Below are 12,209 nucleotides of genomic sequence, written 5' to 3'. Positions count from 1 at the left end.
CCGGATAATCCATTCACTGTTGTTTGCAAAACTTTAAACCGGAGGCGCCATGAAATAACCGGAACTATGTTCATTGTTTATTAATTATTAACTTTATGTCTTTAACCAGTAGATTCATAATGGACAATCAGATGTAGAGGGTGGTCGACAAGCTGAGAAGGCACGTGGCACTCCAAGTACATGTTATCCCTGGTTAGTACAATCTTTTATGTATCTACTGCCTACGGCTATAAACATGATAATTGACAAACATTAAAATAGCGAACTTAACTTTTTCTTACGGGAGGTCCGTTTGCTGTTTCGAAAACAATATTAAATAATCTTCGGACGAGCTCAGGTTAAAAACTAAAGACTGTTTAGTTTAAGATATCAAAGGATAAAAGGTAAAAACCTTTTAAAGTTGTGTTACTGTAATAAACCGTATCCTAGTCAAGAACGATATAATATTATCTAAAACTTGAATCGCTATCTCACTGCAATAAAACACTATCAGATCCTAACAAAAGCCTCTACTTCATCTCAAGAAAACCCCATACCAATCCTATCTCCCCCCCAAAAACAATCTTAACGCAACCCTATTTCAGCCTAATAAACCCATATCCCACCGCAATAACCGTCTTTTACTACTAGTGTCGCGCACACAGCTCTTACGGTAAGCGGCCGCCCTAGTCATCGGACACTCGCCGCGCTGTTCATTACAAAGCTGCAGCTCCCTCCAGAATTATTCAAGAATGTCACGTAACTGTCTCGGTACTGTGGCGGCAGCCCCCCGCTATCCAACGGGACTCCATGCCTAATGCTATCATAATGGTACCATGTTCAGATCCGACGCCGCACCAAGGTGCAAGACGTGAGTGACGTTATTACCAAGCTCAAATGGATTTGGGCGGGGATATGTCCCAGGCAGAATGATGGCAGGTGGACCAAAATGTTGACGGAATGGTGGTCGCTTTCGAATGAAAGAAGCGCCTGGCGTCCGTTGGCTCGTTGGGTGGATGACATTCGAAAAATCGCCGGGCACTTTTGGATGAGACTAACGCAGGACAGGATAAGAGAGGCCTGTGGTCAGCAGTGGGCGACTGAAGTCTAAAATGATGATGATTAATGGTATCATATGGGAGTTGCTGCCTCTATCACAACACTAATACGAGACTGAGTAGGGCGTTAAATGCGTTGCCCGTATTGTACAATAATTTGATAAGACTGTCTCATTCGAATGGCTATGTACGCTCGCCGCGCTGCTCGGTATAACTACTAACCTGCAGCGGGCCCTCCGGGATTATTCAAGAATGTCACGTAACTGTCTTGGTACTCTGTGGCGGGGGGCTGCGGCGCGGGCGGCGTGTGCGCCCCGGGCCGGCTGTGGCTGTCGCGGGAGTCCCCGTCGCTGGTGGCCGCGGGGGCGGGCTCCTTGTGTGTGTGCGTGAAGTGGTACGTGAGGCCCGGCCGGGTTTTGTATTTGGCGCCGCACACTGTTGAGAGAAAGAGGGAAGTTTTAGGAGATTTTTACGCGTGTGAAAATGGTGTAATATAGTATGTACAGTCAGATATACCGCAAATGAAGTTATCTCCAAAAAAAATTCTAAAATTCGAATTTTTAAATTATTAAATTGGGGTATGTTGATATATAATGTGCCGTAGATAATCAGGTTGTAACAAAACAAACCTGTTGGACCACTAATTCCCAGTGGGGAGCAAAGTTGGGCACATTTTACGCTGTTTTTTTCAATAGTTGATTTATTACAATCCGTTTGAATAGAATTTGAACGTTTCATTAAGCAAATTCATTCATATTTTGTTTTGTTTCGTATTTTTTTCGGTCACAAAAATGTTAACAATTGATTATAAAATTAAACAAGGATGATCCACCTTTAATGTAACTAAAATAAAATTTATCTTGTGTATATTTTATATAGTGGGTTATGACTCTTATGAGGACAACACCATATTTAACACAAAACGAACACAAAAACGTTACTGAGACTTCATTCTGGATACAACTGGCACTTAAATACGACATTAGCATCTCAATTTATATAATATTAAAATAACAATATCAATCCACTTACCATAGTAGTGCCTCCATCTGCCTTTTTCACTAATCATCGAGTCATTATCATTAATCGTCAAATTATCATTAAATCGGTCTTCACATAGATGCTCCACTCCGATGTGCAAACGGGACATAGCTATGCATAGCGCTGTCTCGCTCACACACCTAGGTGTCCGGGCATCGGTGTGATGACTTTGTAAAGGGGTGGGGCCTACGTCATCAGAACAGATCATGAGGCACTACGACGGCGGCGGATCATCATCATCATCATATCCAAGCATTATCCGTCATCAATCAATACCTATACTACAAAAGTTGACATTATACAAGAACGCAATGTTTCTTATGATTTTAATTCTTAATATGTCAATGTACATAGTTATTTTACATTTCAATATATTTTTTTTCTAAATATAAACTTTCTTTAAAATTCCTTTGCCAATTTAAAGTAAAAAAACAAGTTATTATTCAAGTAATAGTTCTTGTGAGACTTTAAATGCCCTTGAAGTTAAGATTTCCAGTTATTTGGGTCGAACCAAGCTCTGCACAGACTTTGAACTGTCAAAGTGTAAAGTGTCACTAAAAACGTCATATTTACACAAATTTGTTACGTTAATTGTGGCACTTTCAAAATTCATCACAGCAAAGTCAAAGTTACCTTGGTCCGACTGTTTTTTCAAACAAAATAAACGTAATTTAACTTCTCTTGGGTGCATTTTTAAAACCTGAAGGACCTTTTATTGCGTTTCTGTATAATGTCAAAGATAGCCGGCTCGCCGTGATAGTCAATGGTCAGTTCTAGAGGACGCAGGCCGCTGGGAGGGTTCGATTGATGACTTCAAATCACTGGATCTGCCACAAGGCTACAATTCTGTACACACTTTTACCAAAAATATTACGGTTTCGCCAAAAATGCACAAGTTGCGGAATGATTCCAAAAAGTTGACATAAATCTGGGAAATTTGATTTAAAAAAAGGTAATTTTCCAATTGAGTTATTATTACTTCATATACAGACGCCATACCAAACAATGAAAGTAGGCGAGGGGAGCGGGGCGTGAACCACGCGACCAAAACGTCGTAAACCGCCAATTACACGGCGCTTACGACGTTTTGGTCGCGGCGAGATTCACGCTCCGCTTTCATTGTTATCGGTCGGCAACACCAATCACGGCGCAAAGTACTGGTTCTATACGTAGTAATAATAATTAAATGAAGTTCCGAGATTTGTGAGAACTTTTTGAAAAATTTCCGCATAATGCACATCTCGAAACTTAAAGTTCAACAAAAGATCCAAACTTGGAGTCCAATCAAAATTAGCGAACAAAAAACAGGTACATTGGATACTTTTATTTCTTATTCAACATAAATATTCTTGTATAAATTCATAACAATCTTTGGGTGCTAATAATAGTTTGGATCTAAAAAGTTCCCTAATAATTTACTGCATTTTTTATAAATAGATTAAATAAGTTGCCAACCGAATACATCCAAAAATACAGTGCCGAAAGTTTTGCTTACTTCAAAAACTAGTAAAAAATGCAGCAGCGAGTAGCGATTTTTATTTGCGCGCGAGGTATTTTCAAACAGAAAAATACTTGTCCATATGTATCTTTTTACTTTTACATGTATAGTAAATAGCTCCTCGCAGTTACTCGCTTTGTTTCTTTAGGTATTTAAAAAAAGGTAAAAAAATCTACCCTCAAATGGCTTACATGATCAAATAATGTAGGTTTAAAGTCAGGTCGTTTAGTGACAGATCCAGACGGTTTTGTATTTGGTTGGTTAACCAATAAATGTTATAACTACCTGAAAATTTACAAATTGTTTGTTTACTTTTGTTTAAATAACTAAAGAGAGAGTATAATTTGAGAGCCTACCGCGAACATCGAAAATCGAAATTGCGTTATCTGGATCAAAATTATTGTCGTTGTATTGTTCTTTGTCCTCAAAAAATGTGGCGGAGAGCTTTTTGTATGAGATGAAATTTATTTTATAATTTTTCTCATGTAAATTATAGTCTACAGCTAGAAAGACATGCAATATCACTCAATTTTATTTACACAAATATAAGCGCGACAGAGTGGTCAGAAATAAGACAACGAAATGAATTTTGACCCATCAGCCTCTATAGCACTTGCATATTCGAGCAACAGAGAGGCAAACAGACGAACGAAAAGTCATTCGCAATAGACCTTCTGGATCGTCAATAAATTGGTACATGTCATTTTTAACGGTTTAAATTTTAAGTTTAAAACGGTCGAATAAACGACCGACATTAATGTACATGTCGCGCGATCGATCAACAGAAACGGTGCAGTCGGATCCAGTCGAAGCTCCTCAAAGACGGATCGAAACATTGTTTATGCGTCTTAATAATATATGAATAAACCATTTAAAACAATTTTAAATTGGTACATGAATAGTTTTCGAAGTAAGTTATTGAGAAACTAAGCAAAACAGGCACTGAATCATGTAAAATTCCTAGTATAAATTACGAGAGGATGAAATAAATAATCTATCACAGACGACAATCCAAACCGATGAGTGCACGATGAGTTAGGTACTAGAATTGTGATTACAATTGTGATTCTCATAAGATCCCATTTAGAATAATGATAGGGCCGGCTGCGAAAGGCCTAGGATTAATAATAAATAAATATTATAGGGACATTCTTACAAAAATTTACTAAGTCCCACGGTAAGCCAAGAAGGCTTGTGTTGTGGGTACTCAGACAACGATATATATATATATATAATATACAAATACTTAAATACATAGAAAGCATCCATGACTCAGGAACAAATATCTGTGCTCATCACACAAATAAATGAATTTTACATATCATTTTTAATTTTTTCTAATACTCCATATTATATTATATTATATTATATTATTAATGTACTTTTTATGAAAACTCAAATTTCTAAATTCACACTAGGTAGAATATAATGTTATATAACATCGTGTGATGGGGACAACATGGTAGTATTGATAGTGTTATATTGTGTTAACCCAGTCACACAATGTTATATGTATAGTTGGCACCATAAATAACATGTTAGCTGTTAGCCTATATCAACATAGTGATGATTTTCCTGTATAACAAAAGGTTCAAAATATTTTATCAATATGGTACAATAATTACATTTAATTTTGGAATAGGTCACATCACGTTTCTACATGCATATTCGAAACGTGTCTATCACATCACATCACGTGTCTATATGCATATTCGAAACGTGTCTATTTGCATATTCGAAAAGGTAATTTCGGAATATGTCACATCACGATTCGATATGCATATTCGAAACGCTCAAAGAATGAAAGAGGTGCATTCTGGTAGAGATAGACATTGCTGTTTTAAAGGGTTAAAAGTAAAATCATTATATCAAATCCGTATAGCCCTCATGATAGCCGACCTCCGGTAGGAGATGGCCCTGGAAGAAGTTTTTCTTTTCTTTTCTAAGATTCATGCAGATCGTAAGCCAATCGCAGCCGCTCTTTACAATTTATATTAAAAACATAAACCTATGCTAACCTACACAATATGCCAACAGTACAATACATTACGCCTTCAACCGTACCCTACAAAATATATTATGTGGCAGTGTCAATTTTATATTTTATTTATTTTAATTGGTGTCACGAATTCCTGTCACATTAACATTTATATATGTGTTATACAAATTTTGCACTTTCGGTTTTTTTAATTGACGCTAAGGGCCCTTACACACTAGGGAACGCTAGTGTGTAACAGCTCTTATGAGTAGTTTAGCTACGTTAAAATACTACAATAAATACTTTCCCTAAGCCGAATTTAATTTAAATTCACAATACATTTGAAATTTGATTAAAATAACCGTGCGATCCGTTTTAGATCATACATTTTAACAGGTGATCTAAATTTTCCATAAACTTACTAATTAATTTAATAGCTGCTAATAAAATATGCCGAGTATCTTATTAATAAAATGAAATTTAAATATTACATACAACACAGAGTAAAGAGTAGTAAGGAGCTAAAGAGTTACAAAGAAAAGCTTTACGTTGTTGTTAGTTGATTTTTCTTTGGACATATTTATACTAAAACCCCTTTACTCTCTGATTACACTCAGAAAAAGGCATCCATGTTCATCATATAATAAATATTAGGAGATAAATCTAACAAACATTAAAAGTAAAACCAATAAGCGTTTTCTAAAATTGCGAATAGGTACATTTTCTAACAACGTTTTTAGAGTCACGATATATTTTCGGAGAATTATTGTTTCTTAATTTATTTTTGTACCTGTTTCGGCCCAAGTGTTATTTTACAAATCAACTTTCTATGAAGTTATAGCGTTTAAATAACACTTGCAGTCTGTGCTGTCAAAATCGTTGCAGAGTTATCTTGGTCTAAATCAAGTGTTCGACCAAAGTTTTGGTTTCGGCAGGTTTCGCCATAAAAATTAGTTTCGATTTCGGTCGAAACTAGAGCAAAACCGGACCTTCGGTTTCGACAAAAAAACCCTGTTTCGGTCAGACACTAAACATTATCATCTTGGACTTGGATCATTATTGTTCTTAAGTCCACAATTGTATAACACTTAACCTTTTGAACGCCAAAAACACCTAGTCGTCGTTACTAGTCGTGCCCACAGCGCCAAGGACAACTATAGATGTCATGGCGGACGTTGTCAAAGTAACCTTCACACTTTCGAATAAGTTTTACATTAGCTCGCTTGCGCCCGGGAGCTTGGCGTTTGAATGATGTTTTTGTTTATGACATAAAGGGTTAAAGACATTACAACATTTTAACCCTTTAACCGCAAAAGACGTCAACTAACGCACGAACAATCCGACAAGGTTCACAATGATGCGGCGCGCACGACAGGCATGGCGTTCAAAGGTTAAGGAGTAAGCGTTTAAAAACCGCGCGACTTTAAAAACGTCCTAATTTAAAACTTTCGTCCTACCATAAAAACATTTTAAAGGTACACAAAAGTGAAATTTAGAATCTACACACATGATTGGAAGTCATTACAATAAATATTTATATTAACAGATAATCATTAAGAGATTCGCTTAAACTATACTAATATACACGTCCATACACAACGATAAAAGGCATGTGACTCAACCTGCTATGTACAGACTATTTGTGTCGTTCTCAAGCAAAAGGTCCGTCGGATGTCAACAAGGAGTTATAATGACTGTTTACGCAACAAGCGGCTTTTGCTTGAAACCTTCACTTTTTATTCTTATGTGTCAAATTAATAAAGGAACGCAATAACGCCACGTCTACGCTTTTAACTGTAGCCGTACCACGAGTTGACAGATCACGTTTATGTAAACTGCGTAAACTCAATCGCAGTCCATCTCGCTCGCACTGATTATTTCGTACGGTAGAGGGATTGCGATCGACAAGGGCGTAGCCAGCCAGTGATCTAGGGGGAGGGGTGGGGGCAAGTTGATATCGCCGGAGGCCTGGGGGGGGGGGGGAGACGCCCCCTGCCTGTACTTCCTTGGCGATCGAGCTCACACTAGTGGTAGCCGTGGTGGACTTTATATTTGACACACAAAAACAAATCAAATTCTGATTCGTGTAGAGCGACGTTAATAGAGTATTTCCGAACGTTACCGACGAAAAGTCACTCTACACGAAATATCTAAACGCACTTTCAACGTAAGGGCGATTTTTAGAAAGATATAGCTACTCAAAAATTAAAATTGTCATTAAATCCTTGTTTAATTTAAAATGTCAATAGCGCGATGCAGAACTCTAGGGAAACTCCAATTTGCGTGCGAAACGGGCACACTAACGCCATCTGTCGAGCAGTGTGGCGTAGGCCAGCGTAACAACTGACACAGAGGACGCTACAAGTATTCAAATGTATCGAATTTATACTTAATATAACTATGAATATACATGTATAAAAATACTGTCTAAAAATCGCCCTGGATAAATATTGCACGCCCGAGTCGATTAATTAAACTACAGTACTCATTGGCCCTGCGCGACTACCCTATTAACTATTACCCTTATTTAACTTGATATATTCCGTAAAGGCATTTGTCTAGAATTACCCCATTCGCCCACAACCTTCCCAATTGCTAAAGTTAAAAGCAAACGACGCTCCGAAAATACGGGTCTTGTATTTGCCTTCTAATAACTCTAAATTTAAAAACTGCTTACCTAAATTCAATTATAGCAGCGCCCTCTGGTGACTTAAGTTTTAAAACCTAGATTTTTTTCTAGTAAAATCGAGGGATTTACAAAATTAAATATTTACAAACGGGCGGACACACATTTAACCACTTTGGAAGTGTCTCTCGAGCAAACTATTCAGTTTAGAAAAAAATGATATTAGAAACCTCAATATCATTTTTGAAGACCTGTCAATAGATACCCACACGTATGGATTTAATGAAAAAAAAAAATTTTGAGTTTCAGTTCTAAGTATGGGGAACCCCCAAAATGTATTGTTTTTTTTCTATTTTTGTGTGAAAATCTTAATGCGGTTCATAGAATACATCTACTTACCAGGTTTGAACAGTATAGTTCTTATAATTTCAGAAAAAAAGGGGCTGTGACATAGACGGACAGACAGACGGACATGACGAATCCATAAGGGTTCCGTTTTTTGCCATTTGGCTACGGAACCCTAATAACTGTTATCGATATGTAAGTAGGTACTTCAACTCTACAGAGAAAAACTAACATTGTTTAAGAAAATATCCACCGCGAAATAGTAGTAGGCTATCTTCTTTAAAATACTATTAGTAATTTATGGCGGACTTAATGCCTAATGGCATTCTCTACCAACCAAACATCGGGCTAAACAGAGACGTAAAAATGGTGCAAGGAGAAGGAAAAATGATATTTATTAGAACTATCGAAAACACCTGAAAATCTTGATGCCCTACATATAAAAATACTTAAATATACATAATAATATACTAATACATATTTTATAGATACTCAATAATATATAATGAATAATGATAGACGCTACTCGAACTCTTGTTTCAGCAGATACTTATGTAGCAACCGCTTGAAAGCTAATTTGCTCGGGGCTTGTCTTATATTGAGCGAATTCCAGAGACAGCTCGCCGGGACAGGCCAGTGTGGTGAGCAGGAATATAGGACTTTAGGGTATTCTTGTAACATGTCGGTGAGTCATTATAATTTACTTTTATATACTTATCTTTGACTTGCTTTGCTTATTGATAACAGGTTAGTCGATGTTTAATTTTGTCAATCTCTCGTTTTGCTAGAAAATATTCTAGGACTTATAAAACACCTTAGATGACTTCTCTCTTCCTTTTTTGTTTCGTTTTCTTTTTCAATCTGAATCAGCTTGAGAAGATTGTGGCTATAAACTTGGCTTACATTACAGGGATGACCCATCTAGAGTTGAAACATTATTAGGAAAAACACAAGACACAAGATTGCATTTCCTACTCTCAATCTAAGCTAGTGGCCTGCTATTATAGTCGTCCCCGTAAACCTAAGTGGATGTGAATCAATTATTATAGTTGTATCATAAAAAGGTTAAAACGTATTACAGTACAAATTAGTATATTTTAGGATCAATTTAAATTCGTACTATTTTCATTTCTACAAAGTGCAAAAAAAAATGTGCGGATCTGTTTTTGGTATCGTGTTCTAATTGGGAAAAAGAACAAGAATTTTTTTTTAACGCAATGTTGGCCTTTGTGTGGAGGATTGGCCGACTTGAACGACCTGCCCTAATATTTTTTTTTTTTGCCTTTATATTCAATCATGAAATATTTCAGACATGTCGTTACAGATCCAAGTCACTTCAGAAAAGTTTGCGAGGTTTCTCTAGAAAAAAAACTTTGACCGTTGACCGTGCTCGAAATATCAATAAAATAAGAGATTCACATCCGCATTTTTTTATTTTACGGAATCTCAGGTCCTTTTCAAACTTGTATTTGCAATTAGTAACTATTGAGCAATGAATATAGTTTTTAACTGAGGTACAATGTATCATGTGAAACTCGCCTATAAAATCATTTCTATCATTTAGTCTAAGATTTTTTTAAAGATTACCGACCAGGAATCTTACATTTAAACTTCATTTTTAGAGGTCCGCAAACCGCAGCATACCAAATCTCTCTAAAAATTAACACTTCTTAGACCATTAAAAACAACACAAGAGCTCCTTGATATTCCTAAAACTGGTGATATTTAACGCCAGAGCACACAGGCTGCGTTTGCACGCACACGTCACGCTAGCGGTGTGCAGTCTATTATAAGGATCTGTATATTACAAAGCGCACGTGCGTGTGCACGTCTACGCATCCGGTGTGAACAGGCCTTAATTTATTGTAGTTATCTGTTCGTCTCAATAGTTGGCCGACCTATGGTACCACTCCGTTGAGTTGCGAAATGACCTAGAATGAACTTTGAAACTCTCTTTCAGCAGGGTGAATCTCTTGGAAGTAGCTGTGGCATTGTACGACCTTAAAAGCACATTTAAGCTACTTTTAAGAGAATCACTCGTTGAAAGCGATGCAAAATGAGTGACGTCATTCAAGTTGTGACCCGCGTTTCAACATACAGTTTGAATGTAAGATTCTTGCTCCCAGCTCACTATATTGAAATCAATTTTCTACTGTGTTTTTCACGGGTTAGGCACGCCTGATAACGTTAATCTTTATATTTTTGTGATTTCTATATCAAACCTTATAGTGAAATTATCGTCATGTGTTTGACGTAAACTGTGCATTCACACCAGGATAATTAAGAGCACAATTATGATTTTAACGGTACAACTAATTAAATACGATTAATATCTTGGTCTAATATTATGGTAGAGAACACATTAAGGCAATTAAGTTCTCAATTGTACTTGTATAAAGTACAGTACAAAGGAACACAATTTAGTAGAATAGCCATTGAGTTGTGTCTAACTTTTTATGGAAATACTTCAAACCTATCTTCTATTAGTTTACAAAAGTTTTCCCGAATAAATGTAAATTTAGACATTGCTACAATTATGGAATCAGATAAAATTTGCAAACACAGGAAAATTTCGCCGATATTTTTAATGCTAAAAATAAACTAATATTTATCTAAGCTGTTTTGTTTTTTCACTGACAATTGTTTATTTATAGCTACAAATCTATTCAGGAGACGTTCAGATACCTCTACGTGCTAACATAAATGAAGCATAGAAATTATTTACATTTAGACGTTTATCAGAAAAAATAGATGTGATTGGGTTGAATATAGATATATCTAACCCATACACACACACGTAACTGTCCTATTGTAGAACCTTGGGTCGTAGCATGACAAACTGTTTATTGACAAATTATAATTATACCCAGATGACAGGGGGCCTACACAAGATGCCAATCGTTTGCGCCGTAGCGAACGAAACGCTAATTTCTCCCTATCACTCTTTCATATTAGTGCGACATAGATATTTTGAGGTTATAAAATTTCTAACCTGAACAAAACGGACTAGTATAGGCTAGGTCCCCTTATCTAGTTCCAATAACATCTACTAATAGTCAGTGTCTGTCTCAATGATGGTATAATATTATACCGCGTGGAGATTTCTGTGTCGATTGTTTGTCTTCTCTAAAGTTCGAATCAATAAAAGGTTAGGTATACTCAGTTTAACTGTAGAAATAAAAAAATCATGTATAAATAATTCTTCTGAGGGTAGTATCCGAACGTCCCCCTTTGGCAGCAGACTGGCTTGGAACTGGTACAAAGGAATGAACTAGTATTGGACATAAATGCTTAGGATTGCTTCTATTACACTTTAACAGTTTATTTATTAGGCTGACGGTCTCTAAGATAGCTAAAGGTGTGAATTTGTAATGTTAGTAAAATAAATATACTAAATATAATAACTGACAACTATGAGTTTTGTTTCTGTCCAATTACGAGAAATAGCAGAAAGATACCTAAATTCACTTAAGAGACCGTCAACTGCTATTTCCCTAACTCCATAGAACAGATCTATTTTTAGGTTGATGTATATGCGAGAATATGGCTGCGTAACTTTCATTCGCGATAGATCCAACAATATTTGACCATATTTGTTTACGGTAATGCCAATTGAGAAAGGAAGGTATATTTTATGATATAATAATAAGAAGGTAGTCTTATTCAAAACAGAAAACCTAAAAA

At 36.3% G+C, this 12,209-nt stretch overlaps 1 protein-coding gene across 1 annotated transcript in view; it reads right to left on the bottom strand.

Annotated features, from left to right (window-relative positions):
- LOC133530412 (nucleolar protein dao-5-like) overlaps window positions 1–12,209 on the bottom strand; it is a 36,011-nt gene that overhangs the window by 18,497 nt on the left and 5,305 nt on the right. The window contains exon 7 of the mRNA XM_061868320.1: window positions 1,260–1,472. Within this exon, the coding sequence (XP_061724304.1) occupies window positions 1,260–1,472 (213 nt within the window). The remainder of the gene's footprint in view (window positions 1–1,259; window positions 1,473–12,209) is intronic.

This window comes from Cydia pomonella, chromosome 22 (assembly GCF_033807575.1).
Source record: "Cydia pomonella isolate Wapato2018A chromosome 22, ilCydPomo1, whole genome shotgun sequence".
NCBI lineage: Eukaryota > Metazoa > Arthropoda > Insecta > Lepidoptera > Tortricidae > Cydia > Cydia pomonella.
This window is presented reverse-complemented; position numbering and strand designations above follow the sequence as displayed.